We start from the raw sequence: 21,544 nt of genomic DNA on the forward strand, positions 1-21,544 counted from the left end.
AAATATAAAACGAGAATATTCCAAAACCCATGACGTGCACCATGATATGTGTGATTTTATAAACATTTCAGTTTGCTTAATTCACATGCAATTCCTGACACACGGCAATGCTATCGTCCACCGATAACCAAAACAGTTATCTTTAATGCAATAATTAAAAGATAACAATACGGATATACAATCCAGTAATTTTAAAATCACATTTCTAGAACATTCCCAAAAGAGTATTCAATACTCGGTATTTTCAAAATCTCATAACACTTTTCCAACCAAATTCATTTTCCAAAACTCTAACCAATTCCCAAAATCAACATCATTTAGGATTTTTCTACAAATTAGAGCTTCTCCACTTTTAGAAATCCATATGCAATTTTGTATACCAAAAATAGATTTAATAGCAAAATCATGACCAAACAACCCTTAATTTGGACAAACACTCAACCCTCATAATTTCAAAATCAACCCAACAACAACAAAAACAAAATCTATATAACAAAATAAGCCACAAATACACTATTGAACTCATATTGAGTTAAAGAAATAGACCCTACCTCTTGAAGCAAAAGAGGAAACAAGCTAGAAAAATCGTCGATGGCAAAAAGATGATCTGCTCAGATTAAATGGAATTGAGAAAGAAGGGGATGAATTGAACACTTTAGAAATAAGGTAAGCAGATTTACTATTGAATTCTCCATCAGTCAATGAACCCCAAACTGGTAGGTCCCCATCCGAATTGAACTGAAGAAGGGTGATGCTACAAATATGGTTCAAAATAGATGAAGGGAATGTAAAGGAGAGTCTAGAGAACTCCCAGCCATAGTTAACCCAACAATCTCTAACAAAAATTGTTTTTTTGTCCCTATGGAGGGGTCCAGCAATAGCATGTCTAAGAAGCACTTACCAATCAGTCCTATTAACTAGACTTATTTACCTACAGGTTCTAACTGATAAATTTATCACTATAAATTTATTCAAAAAAACAAAAAGACTGATAAATTTATCACTATATATTTATTTATAAAAATAAAAGACTTTGATAAATTTATCACTAGGACTTAATGGGTAATAAGTCTAAAAAATAAGACCTATTGATAATTTAATACTACCTAACCCAAGTCCAGCTATGTAACCAAAAGGATGCATCTGGCCCACTAGCGATTGGAGTTATTACCTAATAATTTCTATGTGAAGTTTTTATGGATATTTTAATCTTGAAAATCAAACTTTATTGTTATTACGAATAGTTAGAAAAGTGAGTTTGTGAGTTGGAAATTATGGTTTAGCAAGACTTGTAGTCCAGTCCAAAGGACTGTCCATAAGTCCCTCTCATTTTAACTAAATGGCAGTTTGAAATGAAAAAAATATGAGATATAAAATGAAAAAAATATGAGATTTTTATTGATAAATCCTATTTTAAAATGTTTTAACCTAAAAAGTCCATGAAGAAATTTATTAACCCATTTAGTCCCATGTATGTATAGTTTTATTCCATAAAGTTATTTTTCTTGATTTACACTCTTTTTTTAGACTCTTATGTCCTTATATTTAATTTTGATACCCTTACAAATATTTTTTGAACGGTTAGCAATTTTATGATGTAAATATTTATATTTTAACATTCACATTGGTAAGAATGTAAAATTGACCCGTGGGCGGTCCGAAGATCGCCCCCGGGCCGGGGTGGGCCCGGTCCGTTGACAATGTGAATATTCACATTTACATGTTAACATTCACATTGATAGAAGTGTAAAATTGGCCCGCGGCCCGTGGGCAGCCCGAAACCCGCTCGCGGCCCGTGGGCTGCCCGAGCCCGGCCCGGCCCGTTGATAATGTGAATATTCACATTAACATATTAACATTCACGTTGATAGGAGTGTAAAATCCGCAGGCAGCCCGAAACCCGCCCGCGGGCCCGACCCAGCCCGTTTACAATGTGAATATTCACATTGACATGTTAACATTCATATTGATAGGAATGTCGGCCCGTGGACGGCCCGAAGCCCACCCCTTGCTCGGAGCGGGGCGGGTTGTAAATATTCATATTTTAACATTCACATTGGTAAGAATGTAAAATTGGCCCGTGGCCCGTGGGCGGTCCGAAGCTCGCCCCCAAGCCGGGGCAGGCCCGGTCCGTTGACAATGTGAATATTCACATTGACATGTTAACATTCACATTGATAGAAGTGTAAAATTGGCCCGTGGCCCGTGGGCTGCCTGCGGCGGGCCCGGCCCGTTGACAATGTGAATATTCACATTAACATATTAACATTCATGTTGATAGAAGTGTAAAATTGACCCGCGGCCCGTAACCCGCCCACGGGCCCAGCCTGACCCGTTTATAATGTGAATATTTACATTGACATGTTAACATTCATATTGATAGAAGGGTAAAATTGGCCCGCAGCCCGTGGGCGGCCCGAAACCCGCTCACGGGCCCGACCCAGCCCATTTACAATGTGAATATTCACATTAACATATTAACATTCACATTGATAGGAGTGTAAAATTGGTCTGCGGCCCGTGGGCGGCCCAAAGCCCGCTCATTGCCTGGGACGGGGCGGGTTGTAAATATTCATATTTTAACATTCACATTGGTAAGAATGTAAAATTGGCCCGTGACCCGTGGGCGGTCCGAAGCTCCCCTCTGGGCCGAGGCGGGCCCAGTCTGTTGACAATATGGATATTCACATTGACATGTTAACAATCACATTAATAGAAGTGTAAAATTGGCCCGCGGCCCGTGGGCAGACCGAAACCCGCCCGCGGCCCGGGCCGTTGACAATGTAAATATTCACATTAACATATTAACATTCACGTTGATAGGAGTATAAAATTGGCTCGCGGCCCGTAGGCGGCCCGAAACCCGTCCACGGGCCCGGCCCGTTTACAATGTGAATATTCACATTGACATTTTAACATTAACATTGATAGAAGTGTAAAATTGGCCCGCGGCCCGGAGCGAGTTCGACCTGTTGACAATGTAAATATTCACATTGACATGTTAATATTCACATTGATAGGAGTGTAAAATTAGCCCGCGACCCGTGGGCACCCGAAGCCGACCCGCGGCCCGGGGCAAGCTCGTTTGGGCCCGGGCCCGAGCCCAGCCCGAGAACTTGGGCTAGGACCTGGGCCATCACTTTGAAGCTCGGCCCGCATAAGGCCCATTTAAGGCTCGGCCCGAGGCCCGGCCTGCCAGAGGCTCGGTATCTTTTTTGTGAAAAATAATAAAATTTTGGAAGAAAAAATTAAAAAGAATTAAAAAAAATGGCGAGGCTCACCCAAGCCCAAGTCTAGGCCCAAGCCCCTTAGCTCGACCCACGGGGGCACCCAAAGCCTGAATACCTTTGTGCCAAGGCTAGGGCTTAGGCCTAATTTTTTGGCCCGTGGGTCGGTCCGGCCCGGCCCGAATTTTGGCAAGCACCCATGAGGCTTCACATAGGTTGGCCCCGACCGGGGCTGGGCCGAGCCCCTACACATTGATGATATGAATATTCACATTGACGGTGTGAACATTTACATTGACAGCGTGAACATTCACATTGACGATGTGAACATTCACATTAGGAGTATTTTGGTAATTATATCACCCATAGGATGTGAACATTCACATTAGGGGTATTTTGGTAATTATGTCACCCATAGGACTTATTGAAACATAAGAAAATAATGTGGAATAAATGGAACATAAGTAGATGAAAATGGTATTTTGGTCTTCTTACCTCAAATAGAACCTAATGGAATAGTAAAAAAGAATATGGATTGGATGAAATAAACCTCTTAGAAAAATGATTTATCAAAAAAAACTCTCAAAAAATATTAGTAAGCCTTATTTTGCTCTCAAAAGTATAAGTGAATCCTATTTAAGTTTAAATGTAGATAACTAAATCTTTGTTTTGATATTTTGTTTCCAAAAAGTCTAATTCTTTATGATTTGTATGTTTTATTTTAAGTTTACCCTTCATATTAAAATATGAATAACAATTTTATAAAAAAAATTAATTTATTTATTTCAAACTATTTTAAAAGTTAGCAAATTTTATTAAATAAAAGCATGTGCATAAGATTCATCATTTTTTATTGTCTCACTCTTTGAAAAAATATGGATTTGCTACGGTATTTTTTCCCATAGTTCTTTTAATCTAATGTCAATAAAATTGGATTTTCTGGATTATTTATTTGTCCAGTTTCTACATTTCAAAAATAGAGTTTTTAAGTAAATTAAAATTGTTTATACAATTGTAAATTTTTTTGATTATTATTATTGGAGATGCTCTGTTTTGGCAATAGGCTATTGTGCGCCAAACACGGTGGAGTGTTTCATTGAGTTATATTTTCTGTGAGAAAATTTGTTGAGAGTTTGATCAAAAATATAAAAAGGTTTTCTATTCCTTAGATCGTTGGAGTACTGATTTTGGTGCACAACCCGTGCTATGCAATAATGACAATCAAACGAACGAAACATAACTTTTTTAGTACATACCAAACATGATAGATTTTGTTATATATATATATATATATATATCTCAATTGTCAATTAAAGAAATTAAATAAAGAATAAAGATATATTTGGCTCAAATTGTTAAAAAGTTAATTTTTCTAAAATAAATTGGAAAGAAACATTAAATTTTTTTCTTTTAATATTAAAAGTGATAGTTCATTAAACTTTTTTCATTTAGAAAAAAAAAAAGAAAAAAATAAAAAAAGAGGATTATAGGTGATAATTTATTATTCATCTAAAATTATTTTCAGATCAAATGAAAATATAACTTTTTTATTCAAATACTTTTATTTTGTAAGAAATTTGATTTTATTCTATTTAATATTTTATTGTAATTTTTAAATTAAAAAGAATTTCTAAGAAATCATATTTAAATTATTTATGCCATTATAAAAAGTAATTTTTTTTAATATCAACTTAGTGGTAGTTTGGAAAGTGCAAAATAAATATACATTTTTACTTTTTACGAATATATATATATACAAATGTAGAGATGTGATATAACCTAAAAAAGATAATTAAGTATACTTTTTATTTTTACGAAAAAATGTGTAGAAAAGTAGAGATGTGATGTGACTCAAAAAATATAAAAAGATAAAAAAAAGTGAGTTAATAAGAGACTTCCCAAACAACCTTGTCAGACCTTTCTGAAAAATGTATTTTTTTAAATATCTTCAAGAAAAATTCTATTAGAAATCTTAAGTATATTGATTTTTCTTTTGTTTATTAATATTAAATTTTTAATTAATTTTATTTATTGTTTTAAAAAAATGAATTAGCAAATAATTTATATATATATATATATATATAATATTTTGCTTTGGTTGTTCAGGTTATTTGGTGTTTCTGCCAAAGTCCACTCAAATTTAATTTAAATTTTCGAATTTCTGCATAAATCCTCACTTAATTTAAAACTATATTGTTCAATCTTTAAAAAATTTTAAGCTCAACTCAAGTTGTTTGGGTTGAGCTTACCTAATGTTTGCAATTCTAACAAGGGGGGTTAAAAGTTATATGATTAAATTTATGACAAATTAAAAATTAATAAATAAAGTGTGATAAAATTGTGAGACTTAAATTGCAAATTTCAATATTCTTTGTTTTCATAATTTGCAAATAAAAATTTAACTATTTATATTATTTTGTATAAAAATATATTATTAATTTTTTGTATATACTATGCATAGCACGGGTTACCACTAAAAAAATAGCACTCCAACTATATTATTAATTTTTGTATAAAAATATATTATTAATTTTTTTTATATGCCGTGCACAACCCGTGCTATAAACGTTTATGTACTTTTTTTTAAATAAAAAAATTAACTAAATTAGTCAATTCCTAAAATAACCCTGAGTGTTAATCATCTAACAGTCAACCTCAAAGAAAATAATAATATTCTGATAATTATATTTGTGTTGTGCATTATATTTAAGAAAAAATGATTTTTTTCATTCATGATATAGTGCAATGAAACTCAATGAATTATAATAATAATAATCAAATATAATACATAATTAATAAAAATAAATTCTCAAAATGATAGGGAAAAAAAAATCTTAACAAAAGCACGAGAAAAAATATCTCAAATTGTAAACAAAAGAAGAAAATAAAAGAGAAAACTCACGTTTGAAAAAAAAAATAATTTAAATAAATGGTCAAAAAATGAAAAATTATAAAATATTCTCGCAGGACGTGTCCGTACTTGCTAATCAATCATTATTCATTATACTCTCTCATGTCCTTTAATCACCCAACATAATACCTCACCTACTCACATTCTTCACCGATTACAATAGTATGGAGTGCAATATGTCTATATTCTAGAATGGCTAAATAATTACCCAAGAACAAATAAGGGAAATGAGAGGAGAGAGAAAGTGGATTTGCAGAGTAAAAATTAAACATATAAGGAAAATATGTTTAGAAAATTTCAACAGATAGGAAATTGAATTGTTATTTTAACAGATAAAAAAATTTGTACAGATAAAAAATTAGACATATAAGGGAAACAAATTGAATAGATAGTCAAAAAATTTAATAGATAGGTATAAATTTGAACAAATAGTAAAAAAAATTAACAGATAAATTAAGCCGTAAAATTGAAAACAAAATATCCTCTAAAACTAACAAAAGGACTTCTCACCAAACTATTTCACAAACCTCTCACCAACAATTTTACAGATCTTTCACTAATAAAAAAATATTCACTAAATCAAATTCCTTATATGTTCCTTAGATTGAACTTTTTTACAATTTTTCATAACTAAAACCAAAATATTCAAAACAAAATTTTTTAAAATCAAAGCAAATAGAGGTAACTTCTCACTAATCTCTAAGTTTAGAAAATTTATTTCAAATTCCTTTGAAAAACAAAAGACGGTAGGACGTAAACATATTTTATACTTTTTATTTTTTATTTCAATAATGCTAAGTAGCTCAAATGGCTCAAATCTCTCAAAACGACGTCGTTTTGAGTGTAAATAAGTGTAAAATGACGTCGTTTTGAGGGATTTGAGCCATTTGAGCCATAAAATTTTGAACTACCAAACATTTTCCTTTTTATTTTTTATACAGGTTATACGGTACATTCAAATGCCAACATTGATTATTTTATGTTTCATCTGTCTTAATTACATAATCCCTGTCAAATATTATTCAAAAATGAGATTTTTTATCAATTTTTTAGTGATCTTGTTGCTGACCATGCTTCTTCTTTATTAAATATTTTTAAAAAAGATATACACTCCTGTGTTCTACTCGATTACACCAACTAAAAAATAAAATAAAAAGAGTCAAAATTTGGAAAAAAGTCCACACAAAAAAACTACTAAAAAAAGCAGGGGAAAAAAAATGTGACTTTTGTAAGTGGGATCCAAAACTTACCCTAACCTTTTTAAAATTCGATGTCAATAGTAATCGTTCATAATTTTAAATAGTTTGGAGGACTTCCATTTACACCATAGATGCACACCCAACATCTTTTCTTAACTCCCATTCTTTGAATCTTACTATCTAAGGTTCTTCAAACGACTAGTGTCATTGAGCTTAAGTTCATTTTTTTTCTTTTTTTAAAGAAATGTAAATGAGTGACCATTTAATTATTTTCTAGAGAAAATCAGTGTCCTTAATTGTGCATGGTGGTCTTCCATAAAATTAATGCATGCCGTGAGTTTTCCTTACAATTTTTTAGGCATTATATTTGATTTTTTTTACCACAGACATTATTTGACCTTTAATAAATGCCTAATAGACCGTTTGTAAGACCCTAAATAATATAATATGACACCTAATTCATTATTCTAATAAAAAAAAAGGCTAGGCTTCCCTCCAGTCCGATACTGTTGGACCCGTAAGGGCCCATCATGGGTCTTATTTTGATAATCCGAATTATTTAATGTGTAAAACTAGTCGGTACGATATGTCTATAAAAAATTACGTTGATCAGATATCGATAGCTATCTCATCGGATCAGATTTCTGTCAACCGTTTATTTTTTCACCGTCCATTTTTTTATACAAAACGGATTTGATCATATAACTATTGATATCCAATAAACGTGATTTTTTACAGGCATATAGTAATCGACGAGTTCTACATATTAAACGGTTTAGATTATCAAAACGGATCCCGTAATAAGTCCCCACGAGCCCAACAACACCTTTCAATCCTGAAGGAAAGCCAACTCCTAAAAAAAATCTAAAGTATGAAATTTTGATATTCATTTTAGGGGAAATTACACTGACATGAGTCGGTGAAAAACTATTTACAAACAAATAAAAAAATATTATAAATATTAATAATTAATGTTATAAACTTTATTTTATTAATTTATAATTTTTTTCATCTAACACCACTGTTAGGTAATTCTCCCTTTACTTACCCAAAAAAATAAAAAAGGGAGGTAATTCTCCCTGTTTGATTATGTACGATAGGAAAAGTTTCTCAAAATCACCTAAATGAATACATTGTTATTCTTTCTTTATTATTATTGTTGTTTATTAAACTTTACAAACAAATAAAAATATTATAAATATTAATAATTAATGTTATAAACTTTTTCTCATTAATTTATAATTTTTTTTATCTACCCAATTGTTAAGTGATTCCCCCTTCATTTTACTTACCTATTAAAAAGTGTTTAATTATGGTAAGGAAAGGTTTCTCAAAACCACCTAAATGAATTGATTATGAGAGAGTTTGGGAGGTGGTTATGTGAATTGATTTTTTAATTATTTATAAAAAATTATGTAAAAAGTAAAGAGAGTGACATGATTGTGTGCTATAATTAAAAGGCCACCACCTCAAACGGGCCTTCAGTGTTGTATGTGAGGTATTTGTAAACTTTAAATTATTTGTATGTTTTGCATTATTAAAGTTGAAATGATTTATATTGACTTCATTCAGTATCACTTATAAATTAATTTATTACTTTAAAAAAAAGTTGATTGATGGTAAATTTTAAATTCTTTAGATGTTTTGAATTATTAAAGCTAGCAAAGTTTATACTGGCCTCATTTAGTATCACTTATAAATTAATTAATTTAATTTATTTTTTTAAAAAAAGTTGACTTATGGTGTTTACTTATTTATAAATTGTAGCTTTTTTGTATATGGACAAAAAAATCCCATTTCGTTTGTCATAATTGTAACTTTTGTTACGGTTATTTGTATAACAAAAAAAGTTATTGGACAACTTATTTAGCGAAATAGATTCAATTTCTTTTCACAAATTATAATAGTTGATCAAAGAAATTCATAACTTTTTAAAGTATTTTAAGTTAATAATCTAAAATGCTATAATCATGAAAGTAACTTATAAGTAATACCAAACGACCCTATTAAAAAAAGATATAAGCATATTTCACGTGCAACGTACGTGTCCTACTACTAGTATATATATAAATGTATAGATAATATATATGATGTGTCCCTTAACTACAAAGAACGGTATATATGCGTTTTGAAACAAATAAGACAAATATAACAGTAAAAAAAAAATTAAAATAAACATAAAAAGACTAGCCAAATATACGCACACACCCAACCCAAACGAAGAAGAAAATGCAAACAAGCAATCGAGAATAGTGAATTTAATGGGAGATTATTCAATACTCCCGGAATACATGTGGTCATACTTCAAATAAATTACCAATTACTTAATCTCATGTTGTTCTTTATCCTCAACATAAATTATGAGCCCTTATATCTCTCTACCAATCAAAACTTTACAGAGCACCACGTATTCATATTTTAGGGCAAACAAGCAATCGAGGATAGTGAATCTAATGGAAGATTATTCAATACTCCCGGAATACATGTGGTCATACTCCAAGTAAATCACCAATTACTTAATCTCATGTTGTTCTTTATCCTCAACATAAATTATGAGCCTTTATGTCTCTCTACTAATCAAAACCTTATAGAACACCACGTATTCATACTTTAGGAGTACTGAATCACCCGAATCTAATAAACATAAACATCCAATAAACATATATCTCCCCAAAATATGAACACCAACAAACAATATATATAACAGAACAAAATCTTAACTATATACCATTTAACAATTTCAAAATATCAACAAACAATATATATCTATACTATATATAAAGTGAACACCCTTTATGGTGTCTTAAAGCCTTGGTTTTTTATGCTACCATGTGCCCACTTTTTTATTTAAAAAAAAAAAATACTAGATAGATAGATGAGAGAAAGAGACCCGAATCTTGAACCTTGAACTTATGTCAAGTGAAGAAGTCCCTTACCCCTTGAGTAGCATACTATATATAATAAATATTTTATTTTATTTTTACTTATTTGAATTGTACACGCATCGCGTGTGCCACCGCTAGTATATATATATATCTAGTATCTACTTCTAAACTTTTCATCAACCTCTGCATGGCTATGGCTCATGAGATTTTCTTCCTCACCATCATAAACCTAATATAATCAAACAATGAAAAATTAAAATTCAAAATTATAGAGTTAAATAGTATATAAAATTGAAAATTCTCACCCTCGTGTTTCATCGGTTTCTTTGTCGATTTCGTTCATGGCATCCCAAACCGTCATCCGTGGCAACCAATGAAAAGGGTACTTGTAGCGGGCAATATCGAATATCAAAAGCATGTCTCTACCCTTGTGATATGCAGCCATTGGTGAAAAATGACCATCACCCGTCTAAATTTCAAAAAATAATAATAAGAAATTTAATTTACTATATTATAACAAAAGTCATAATATCATAAAAATAATTAAATCAATATTCAAATCTAAAACAAAATAAATCAGCAAATTACCTGATTGACCGTCTTCCTAGAGTAGGACAGAATCATATACAACTCTTCTGTTGAAGTCGTTTGGATCACACAGTTTGTAAATTGCTCTAAAGAGCTATGTTGAGCCTTGAATGCTTCAATGTCGACATGTTTCCTAGCAAGTTCAACAAAACTTATGTTGAGCCTTGAATGCTTCAATGTCGACATGTTTCCTAGCAAGTTCAACAAAACTGTCAAATGTGATTCCTTTTTTCTGGACATTCTCCATGATCTCCGAATGGGGGATCATGGGATCCTCAAACCAGCACCAACAAAAAAATAAAATAAAATAATAAAAAATGAAGGAATGAGCATTGAGACAAAAACATAACAAGCATTAATTATTGGAGCATGAGAGAACAGAAGGGCAACAGGAAAGCAAATCAGATATGAGAGCAATGAGCCCCTGGGATGCAGTGTGGTTGCTCTGCCCTTTGCATAGCAGCCACTGCTGTGAGATGTAATAAGGCTCACTTCAGGTCCTATCTCAATGATCCAAATCACTCATTTTTTAGTGTACATCAATTAGTATATTCTTGTAAAAAAATTAAGTCGATCAAATATCGATAGCCTCCTAATCAGAACAAATTTATATTCACTTTTATATTAAAAAATACACCAAGCGTTTATTTTTGTAGACACAAATTTGCCCTAAACATAAGTCGATTAATGTCCAATCAATTTGATTTTTTTCAAGAATGTTTTACTCGACGTACCCTAAGAAATAAACGGTTCGGATTATTAAGGAGTAACCCAAAGTGAGCCCTATTACGCTCACAACAGTGGCCACACTGCATCCCCTGCTTATGCCCCTTTCATTTCATTGGCCACCTCATCATTAGTGATGCCATAGTAATTTAGATTTAATAATGTCACACTGAAATATACATGGTAACAAATTCAATTACAAAAATCAATATAACAATCTTTCCTAAATAATTACAAGTTTAACAAATAGAAACTCTAAGACTAAACTGAACTTTTTTAAACACATTGAAACAAGTTTTATACTGAAAATTGAAACAAAATTTAGCAACCTCTTCAGATAAAAAGGGAATTTATTGAATGAAAACACATTAGGAAAACTAAACCCAACCGCTTTTTTATTAGATCTAAAGGTGGCCCAATGAAATGAAGAGGGGATAGAAGGGGATATTGTTATCAATTTTTTTTTTCCCCTCACAACTATCTATACAACCAAAAAATTATTGCAAATATACTACCCAAAAATTATTGCAAATATACTAACATTTCTCATTGCATAAAAAAGTCAAAAAATAAAAAATCACTAAAAAAATTAAGTTGTAAAACTCACTCAAATTCATCAAAAATCTGTCAAAAGAAGAGGAAAACAACAAAACCCTACTTGCAACATAAATCAAAAAATTGTTTTAGGACAAATCAGCAATAAGTTACCATTCTATGTTTTTTACTTTTCACACATTTTTTTAATAAAAATTGAAAAAGTTTTTCTCAAACACCTTTTATACTTTTACAACATATTTTAATCAAAATCCAAAAAATCACTAGAAAAACACTTCCTAAACGAACCCCAAATCGAAAAACCAATCCAGGCTCAATGGATTGAATAGTAGAAAAGGAGACTTTAGACACAGAACTTTTAGTGACGGTTTAAAAATCACAAAAAGCTTAAAAAACTGTCGCGAACTTATTTTTTTGCCAACAACATTTGATTTTCGCAAAAAAGACACCGACTAAATATCACTATTAGAGACGGAAAATTCAAGACCGTGCCAAAAAGTAATATTGTACACGACGATACGTTGCCCATCGTTTTTTTTTTTTTTTTGCGACGTCCTTTGTTAATCCATTGCAAAAGATTTTTTTTTTACTCATTAGTGACAGTCCTTAAACCTGTCACAAAAACTTAATCCTTAATTACCCACATGCCCTCCCCCTCCCCCCACCCCCACCCCCACCCCCCTCCCCCTTTCCCTCTCATCTCTAAACTTTGGTAATTGATGTTGCAAGACTACTTTACATTTGGAAGTTCAATAAGTTTTGATTATTCACACTACTACAATAATGCTTAAAGATCGCACAAGAAAAATTAAAAATATCTCACTTTTATTACAAGTGTAATTAAAAAAATTAAAATAATATTTCAATCATAGTTAATTTAGTTGAGTGAGATAATATTTATTTTTAATCTCAACATCCAAGTGTGATTATATAATTTTTTTTCAATCATAGTTTCTATATAAGTGTGATTGTGTATATATTTTTATGTTTATATAATTAGGCATGAGGGTTTTTGAATTTGTCCTAAGAAAAAATATTATAAGTACCAAATTTTCTAACAAACAAATGATTAAATGCCTCACATAAATGTGGGGTCTATAAAATTGCAGAGCCACATTTAATCATTTATTTAATATAAAATTTGGTATTCCTAACATTACCTTATCATAAGTGATAAGAAATTGTCTTAGAAATACATTTATAACCAACTATTCAGATCAATATCAAAATCTAAGGGCCAAATATATAACATTGCCTGCCTCTTTGGATTCCTGCTCATGAATACCAATCACACCTCCCCCTATCTTTCACAGACGTCCTCCACTCTCTCTCTCTCTCTTCTTGGTTTTACCTATGGCAACTTTGTTGAAATTCGAGTGCACTATTTGATCAAATACAAGGTAGATCAGTCGACACAACCAGCGAGAAAGAGAAAGCGCCATCAAGATCGGTATCCTCTTCAAATTTTTCCTCCCTTTCCTTGGCATTTCTAGCGTTTCTTAGTTCATTGTTTGTTTATTTTTTTGTCGATTTTTCTTTTTGGGCATTTTTGTTTTGTGTGTGTCTCTTTGTATGCATACATTATGTTCTGTAAAATGCCTCACATGTCTCTACATTTTTTTTCTAAAATGGGTCTCCAAAATGCCTCAAAATTTTTATTTGGGTTTTCGTTGGGTGTCTAACATATGCAACATGAGAGTGTAATTTTTTGGGGGGTAATCCAATGGCCCCATCAGCATGAGACTCAGGAACAGAATGTTTACAAAAGAGATTAAAATTTGAATTATCAAAGCCCGTGTTTTCAGAAATAGAAGTATGGAAACTATTTCTTTCTCGTTGTAATCTACTGATTGAAAATTCGTCCTGATTACTATTTCTTTTGTTGGGTGGGTGGGTGGGTGGGTGAGGGGAAGGGGGATTCAATTTTCAAGATATTAGTCTCCTTTCCTTTTTGTTCTTTCTGGTGAATGATCGGTTAAGGCCGTTGATCTAATTACTGAACACGCATGCTGTCACCCCATCTGCAAAAATATGGGCTGATCTTATATTGAAGCAGCCAATTAAAATGTTGATCTAATGCTTCATACGACTCCTTACTTCCTCAAATCTTCAATTAGGGTATCAGATATCTAAATACAATTAAGGAAGTCTGCACTCATCTACTTATACTGACAGAATGGACTCTCAAATCTCCAATATTATAATAAAAAAAAACCATAAAATTCTTAATACAGCATAACATTCTTTTAAAGTGTTCACATCCAAAAAACTATTTCTGAATTAATAAATTTATTGTAGCATATTCATACTAGTATATTACAGTCTCTCCTTGAGCAATCAATGTCAAGGTATGACATGTGACCGCTCAGATTTTACCAAAATATTAAGCAAACTTAATGGAAAAGTCTATATTTGGGGGAAATTATTAAGAACTGGACCAATTTGTAATAATTCTCTACAACTCTTTTTGTATGAAACTTTGTGTTTGCATGATGTTATGTTATTACATGATCAAACATGACAACAAATTTTGTTTATGGACTTGTTTAAATGAATTTACTCAACAAGTAGATTTATCTGCATCATGGCTCTTCATTCATAAGTATCTCAACCTTAAGTGGTGTTATGACCACCTTGAAATTTGGTAACTACAAGCTTTTTGGAATATAATGTGCCTATTACTACCAAAACATAAATAGAACATGTACTAGAAAATGTCTCTAGCTCTGTCAGCAAAGCTTGTTAGAGATGGAATAGAGACTTGGGTTCTAGTCAAGTCACCCTTTGAGCTTGAACATCATCTCGTGAACTGAGTTTATGTTGGCCTTCTATGACCTGAGTTTCTGGATCAGATATAGGGGGTTCTGAAATGGACAGTAGGAGAATTACTACCAGTCCTTGGCTGTGATGACCGAGAAAGGTTTGATTGCGTTTCTCATTTATATTATGTAATTTGTTTCTCATTTACAGTGTAAATTGTTTCTCATTTACTTCTCACAACCAAGGATATTGCCTCAATTAAAATTTGTCTCTTTCTCCCTCTATATTTTGTGTCTTCATGCATACACCATGTTAGGTAAAAGCCTTAATTAAAATAGTTTATTTTCTTTTGGTTAAACCAGTTGTTTATATAATTCCACCTTTTTGTTGTTCAAATAGTGAGTGAATCTATTATAACAGACCAAGTAAATGACTAAACAACCTTTCCAAAATGTAGTGTGTGGTAGTAAGTTTAGCAAAAACAGAGGTACATTCAAATGGGTAATGCAAACAGTGGGAGTTGGATATTATTTTTAGTAGGCAATTTTTAGGGAGTTGATTTTGGATAATGGATAATGGTGTTTGCTTACTTATATTTTCTATTATTTGGAATGACATAGGCACGAATTTATTACGATCATTTGAAACTTTCATTTGGCTCTAAGATTAAAAATTTAAAACTTCCACTCTCTCTATGTGATGCTTTTAATTTTATTTTTGGAGATGTAGGCCCCCAAAGTCCATCAAGGACCAAGGTTGAGAGCTGCGAGTTTTCTCTATTCCAACTGCGCCTTCCAGTAAGTTTCTCCTTTATTCCCAATTTTACTACCGTTAAATTAAGTTCCATTTGGGTACTCTCTCTCATGCTTTTGTGTTTTTGTGGGTATGCTTTCTTTCATATTTTGGCTTTGTCAATTGATTTGGTAAGCAATTTCATCAAAAAAAAATTTTGTTAACCAATGCTTTTATCAATTGATGTCATGAAATGGTTATGTAATATATCTTTTTTTGTTTCAAATTAGAAGGTACTCCCTATGATTTTATTTTTCCTTTAAAATGAGCGGTTCCTTCGCTACATAGCCGTGGTGTGTCAACCTCTTAAGCAATTTCGGTGTTCATATTAATTCAAACCATGGACAATATCAATATCAACATCAATATTGAGGCCTAATTTTTACTTATTATTATATCTAATTTCTTCATAATAAAATGCTTTTGTATCATGTTTAACAGCTGGATAAACGGGAATATTAGATCCATATACCAATTTTTTTTTTATTTAATCTGCATGTTCTTAATATGAGTTGAACTCAAGGTTCTGAAAAGCGGTTGCGGTCGCCGTAACGGTGGCGGTGACGCGGTTGCGGTTGCTGGGTGTAAAGGCCGTAGTGTAACGGTTGCGGTAACCGGAACCGTGAATTTTTTTATTTTTCGTACAATTTGAAAAAAACTTACCGATACGCATATTTTTTTTCCATGATCATATTTATTGGGTTAAAAATAAATATTGATCAATTTTTGTAAATTTTTAAGTATGATGCAATATATTTCATATTTTTAAATTACTATAAACTGAGTTTTTTACATTTTATTTTAATAATTAATGACTTTATATTATACAAAAAATCAATCACTAACTATTATACATAAGATAAACAATGACAAAAGTAAGAGAATAAATAAGAGGCTAAATATATATATATATATATACATATTTTAACCAAGCCAAATAGATAATGACCACACTTATTATTATTATTATTATTATTATTATTATTATTATTATTATTATTATTATTATTATTATTATTTTCAAACAATATATAGATAGACACACACAAACAAAATGGTTTAGTGATAGCAGCTGAATAGAATAGCATAGGTCTTACAGTTTCAACAAATTAATAACATGTTCTTCATCTTCCCTCTTCTCTCTCTCTATCTCTTGTTCCTCCATTTTCTCTCTTTATCTTCTCTCTTCTCTCTTCTCTCTATCCCTCTTCTCCCATTTTTAGCCTTTTTATTTGTGTGTTTTTTCGGAAGAAACAGTTTGGAACCGTTACGTAACGGTGCTGTAACAGCCGTAACGGCCTATTACACACCGTTACGACCGCTACGGCAGCCGCTGCGGCCGACACACCTGTGAATCTCAATCACACTGCAAAAGCGGCCGTAACGGGTGGCGGAAACCGCCAAAACCGTTACGTAACTGCGTTACGTAACGGTTGCGGCCGCTTTTTAAAACCTTGGTTGAACTACATGTAAATATGACATAACTTTCATCATTGTAGTTTTTGTATGTTTTTTTTCCTCTTAAGTTATCTGCCAATTGGGGTTTTGTACTAAAAAGACAATCTCCAACACTAGAAAATGTACTGATACAATGCCATCGAAGTTACAAAAACACACACGTACGCTGCATCTGCAGCTGGTACTCTAAGCAATTGCTTGTCTTTGGGCCCATTGTCCTATGCTACCATGGTGGTGAACTGAAGGAAGATTGGTTGCTGATGGATTATTATGAGAGCTCTACAGCAACTTACCATTTTCTTTCAATGGTGGTCATCCCTATTCCTATGCTTCTAGAGACCTCAGCTTCAGCTTTAATCTTACAAGCCTTACATCAGTTCACATTTGCAGCCTTATTAGCAGCCTTAGTGACACGTGAATGTGACCCCCCCCAAAAAAAAAATTGACAAGTAGTTCTGTTAGCACTTGATCTTTTCTTGTAACATGTAGTTTGAATTGTTCATCATCTTTAACATCTCTTGTGGTCAAAAGTTATGAATCTCTTGATTGCCTATTGTAATATCTCTTCACTTTTACATATACATCATGCACTTTGATCATGTAATGCAAGTAGTTTTTGTGAATATTATTTGCACATAGATTGGCAAGCATAAGTTATCGCTCTTTAAGAGTGTTGTGTTGATTTTGGATGCATATCAAGAATATGGATATGCAAGCTTCAAAGGAATTCCTTGCTGAACTGAAGGTGTAGTATTTGATATGGATTTTGTTAACATTTAGAACCTAGAGTAATTGGAATTGATTTCATTTTTGGGAATCCTTTTTATTTTTAATCCTCCAGAATTTAACATCATATTATGGTAATTTGATGACCATTATATTTACATTGTGCCATTTACCAGCAGTTAGAGTCCTCGGGCTTTAGATGGAGTTGGGACTTGCTCTGTTTTTTCTCTGTTGGCTACTTGTACCTAACCACCACTGTACACACACTAGGGAAAACGATATCAACCTTCACTTGATCAACTCACACAACACATCAAACTGGGGTTGAACTCCATTAAACACACAATGATTATTGCTTTGTGGACTGCTTTAACTCAAAAAACAGGGCACCTCAATATATAGCTACATAATAAACTTTCATGTGGTGTAAACCTTTTGCACTGTGACTTGTGGATGGACTCGTGCAATGTATTACCTGTTTAGTCTAATCTGGTTTTAAAATTACTCAACTGCACCCAAATAGCAACTCTTAAGTCTTGCTAGTAGATTATGTTGACAACACATCACCACTATGACTATTGTATTGTTCATGTGGCACAATTTGAGTGCCTTACTGAAGTAACAATGCCCAAATGGTTTCCTATAAAAATTGGTTTTTAATGTTAGTTAATTAATTTGAATCTTTCAATTGGAGTCATAGAACTTTTTACAAGATTGTATGAAGTTTCTTCATTTTACATGGCATATTTTTCAGTGGTGCTTTTTGCCTGCTGGCTGCATTCCAATAGCAATTATTATGTGTGAATTTCAGAATTTGAAAAATACGTTCAAATTTGCTTGGGTTTCAAAATTTTGTTTTTAAATAACATGAGTTTGGTTAAAAAACTTTAATTATTGTCATTAGACTTGAATGTTCTCCAAAGTTTTCTCTTGGAAGGTCAAAACATGAAATAATCTATATCCATTAGTGTCTAGTTAAACTTTTAGTATTTTATTTCAACATTCTTATAGAGTATTTTCCTACTTTGAATCGTTTAAATGTTAGGTCGTTACCCTCAAGTAACGCGTTACACTTACCTCCGGGTGTTTCAAAAAGTGAACAAGGGGCGTTGCATCGACGCTTGGGTGCGGTGAAAAACGGGCAACGGTTTCCGCATTTTTTTGGACGAGCACGGGTAAAGAAGTTAGTCCAAGGCTGCAGGTTTAAGTAGCCACTTGGAATATAGGAACCTTAACTGATAAGACGATGGAATTGGTAGATGTTATGATTAGGAGGAGAGTTAGTATTGCTTGCATACAAGAAACTAAGTGGATGGGTGAGAAAGCTAGAGAAATTGAGGATACTGGTTTTAAACTGTATTATAGTGGTAACGACAGACGCAAAAATGTGGTAGGAATCATAATTGTCAAGGGTCTGGTGGAGAATGTAGTGGCGGTCATTAGGAAAGGGGATAGGATTATGTTAGTTAAACTAGTTATTGGAGAGAGTATAGTAAACGTTATTAGTGCATACGCCCCTCAAGTAGGATTAGATGATCAGACTAACACGGATTTTTGGGAGCAAAATGGATGAGATCTTACAGGAGATGCCCGTAGGAGAAAACTTGGTTATAGGTGGAGATTTTAATGGCCATGTAGGCATAAATAAACTAGGCTATGAAAGGGGGCATGGTGGATACGGTTTTGGTGACAAAAATGAGGCTAGAGAGAGTACCTTAGATTTTGCGTTGGCTTCTGACATGGTGGTGGCCAATACTATGTATAAGAAGAGGGAGGAGCATTTGATAACTTTTAAGAGTGGGTCAGTTAAGAGCCAAATAAATTATTTTTTAGTGAGAAAAGTGGACCGCCTAAAATGCAGTGATTGTAAGGTGATTCTTGGAGAGAGCCTGACCTCTCAACATGGGATTTTGGTACTAGATTTATGTTTTAGAGGGCAATACCAAGCTAGGAAGGATGGTGGGACGTCGTAGGACGAGATGGTGAGACCTAAAAAGGGATAAACTAGAAATATTTAAGAATAGAATGGATAAGGAAGATACTTGGGACTTGGAAGATGATGCTAACACTATATGGAACTTTATGGCTAATTATATGAGGAGAATCTCAAGGAAAGTGCTTGGAAAGTCGAAAGGGACGGGACCCAACGCCAGGGAAACTTGGTGGTGGAGGGAAGAGGTTCAAGAGGTAGTTAAGGCAAAGAAGGAGTGCTTTAAAAAGTGGCAGAAGGATAGAACTGAGGAAAACCTTAAGAGCTATAGATTGGCTAGTAAGTCAGTCAAAAAAGTAGTGAGAGGGGCTAAGTTGAAAGCTTATAATGACCTATACACTAGACTAGATAGTAAAGGAGAGAAGAGAGTATACAAACTTGCTAAGATACGAGAAATGAAAACAAGAGATTTTAATCAAGTTAAGTGCATGAAGAGTGAGGATTCTAAGGTATTGGTGAAGGATGAAGAGATTAAGGAAAGATAGAAGAACTATTTTGAAAAACTATTAAATGAGGAATATGGAGGTACGGCAGTAGGGAAAGAAATGGCTAGTAATACGATAAACCAAAACTATAGGTTTTATCGCAGGATTAGGAACTTTGAAATGGAGATTGCACTTAAGAAGATAAAATCAAATAAGGCTTTAGGACCCGATGATATCTCTATTGAAGCTTGGAAGTGCTTGGGTAAAAAAGAGGTTGCTTGATTGACTAGATTGTTTAGCAAAATTTTGTTAACTAGGAACATGCCAGATGAGTGGAGGAAGAGTATTTTAGTGCCGATATATAAGAACAAAGAAGATGTCCAAAATTGCAACAACTATAGAGTAATCAAGCTAATGTGTCATATAATGAAAGTGTGGGAGAGGGTGATAGAACGCCGATTGCGAGATATAACAGAGGTGTCAGAGAATCAATTTAGGTTTATGCCCGGCAAGTCAACAATGGAAGCGATTTATCTTTTGAGGAGAGTAATAGAAAAGTATAGAGAAAAGAAAAGAGACATTCAAATGGTGTTTATTGACCTTGAGAAAACATATGATAGAGTGTCCCGAGATATAATATGATAGGTGTTAGAGAAAAAAAGGGGACAAAAGGTTACATTAATGTGATTAGGGACATGTATAAAGGGGTGGTGACCACTATTAGATCGTCTGTTGGAGAGACAAATGAATTTTCTATTACTGTTGGATTACACCGAGGATCTACCTTAAGCCCTTATCTTTTTACTTTAGTTATGGATGAATTGACGAGAAATATTCAAGATGACGTGCCATGGTGTATGCTTTTTGCAGACGATATCGTGTTAGTTGATGAGACTAGAGGAGTTAATACAAAGCTGGAGATTTTGAGAAATGCTCTTGAATCTAAAGGTTTCCGGATAAGCAAAAATAAGACAGAGTACATAGAGTGTAAATTTAGTAACAGTAATAATGAAAGCAGACGAGAAGTGAAGATTGAGAACCAAGAATTGCCTAAGAGTGAATATTTTCTTTATTTAAGGTCGATTATCACAACAACGGAGGAGATTGATGCGGATGTGGCCTATAGGATTAAGGCGGAATGGTGTAAGTGGAGAAGTGCGTCTGGGGTATTCTACGATAAACGAATACCCACTAGACTCAAAGATAAGTTCTATAAAATGGCTATTAGACCAACGATGTTGTATGGGACGGAGTGTTGAGCAACCAAAAAACAACATGTAGATAAGATGAGTGTGGCTGAGA

At 32.8% G+C, this 21,544-nt stretch overlaps 1 protein-coding gene and 1 long non-coding RNA gene across 3 annotated transcripts in view; one reads left to right on the top strand and one right to left on the bottom strand.

Moving 5' to 3' along the window:
- Positions 1-10,038: 10,038 nt before the first annotated feature.
- The window catches only part of LOC114272198 (glutathione gamma-glutamylcysteinyltransferase 3-like), a 51,758-nt gene continuing 40,252 nt past the window's right edge, over positions 10,039-21,544 (bottom strand). The window contains exons 4-6 of one of the 2 annotated variants that reach the window (XM_082910939.1): positions 10,811-10,943; positions 10,528-10,691; positions 10,039-10,451 (exon numbers count right to left, since the gene is read on the bottom strand). In XM_082910939.1, coding sequence (XP_082767065.1) covers positions 10,421-10,451; positions 10,528-10,691; positions 10,811-10,846 — 231 coding nt within the window. In that variant the 5' untranslated portion in view covers positions 10,847-10,943 and the 3' untranslated portion in view covers positions 10,039-10,420. Of the gene's footprint in view, positions 10,452-10,527; positions 10,692-10,810; positions 11,002-21,544 lie in introns of both variants that reach the window. The other variant, XM_082910938.1, reaches the window with a different exon arrangement.
- On the top strand, positions 13,279-17,739 carry LOC145789169 (uncharacterized). Its single transcript, XR_014357623.1, has 2 exons — positions 13,279-13,541; positions 14,944-17,739. It is a non-coding gene; the product is annotated as an uncharacterized LOC145789169 (long non-coding RNA).

The sequence above is a fragment of the Camellia sinensis genome, unplaced genomic scaffold, assembly GCF_055761805.1.
Source record: "Camellia sinensis isolate YWXY unplaced genomic scaffold, ASM5576180v1 Unanchor1, whole genome shotgun sequence".
NCBI lineage: Eukaryota > Viridiplantae > Streptophyta > Magnoliopsida > Ericales > Theaceae > Camellia > Camellia sinensis.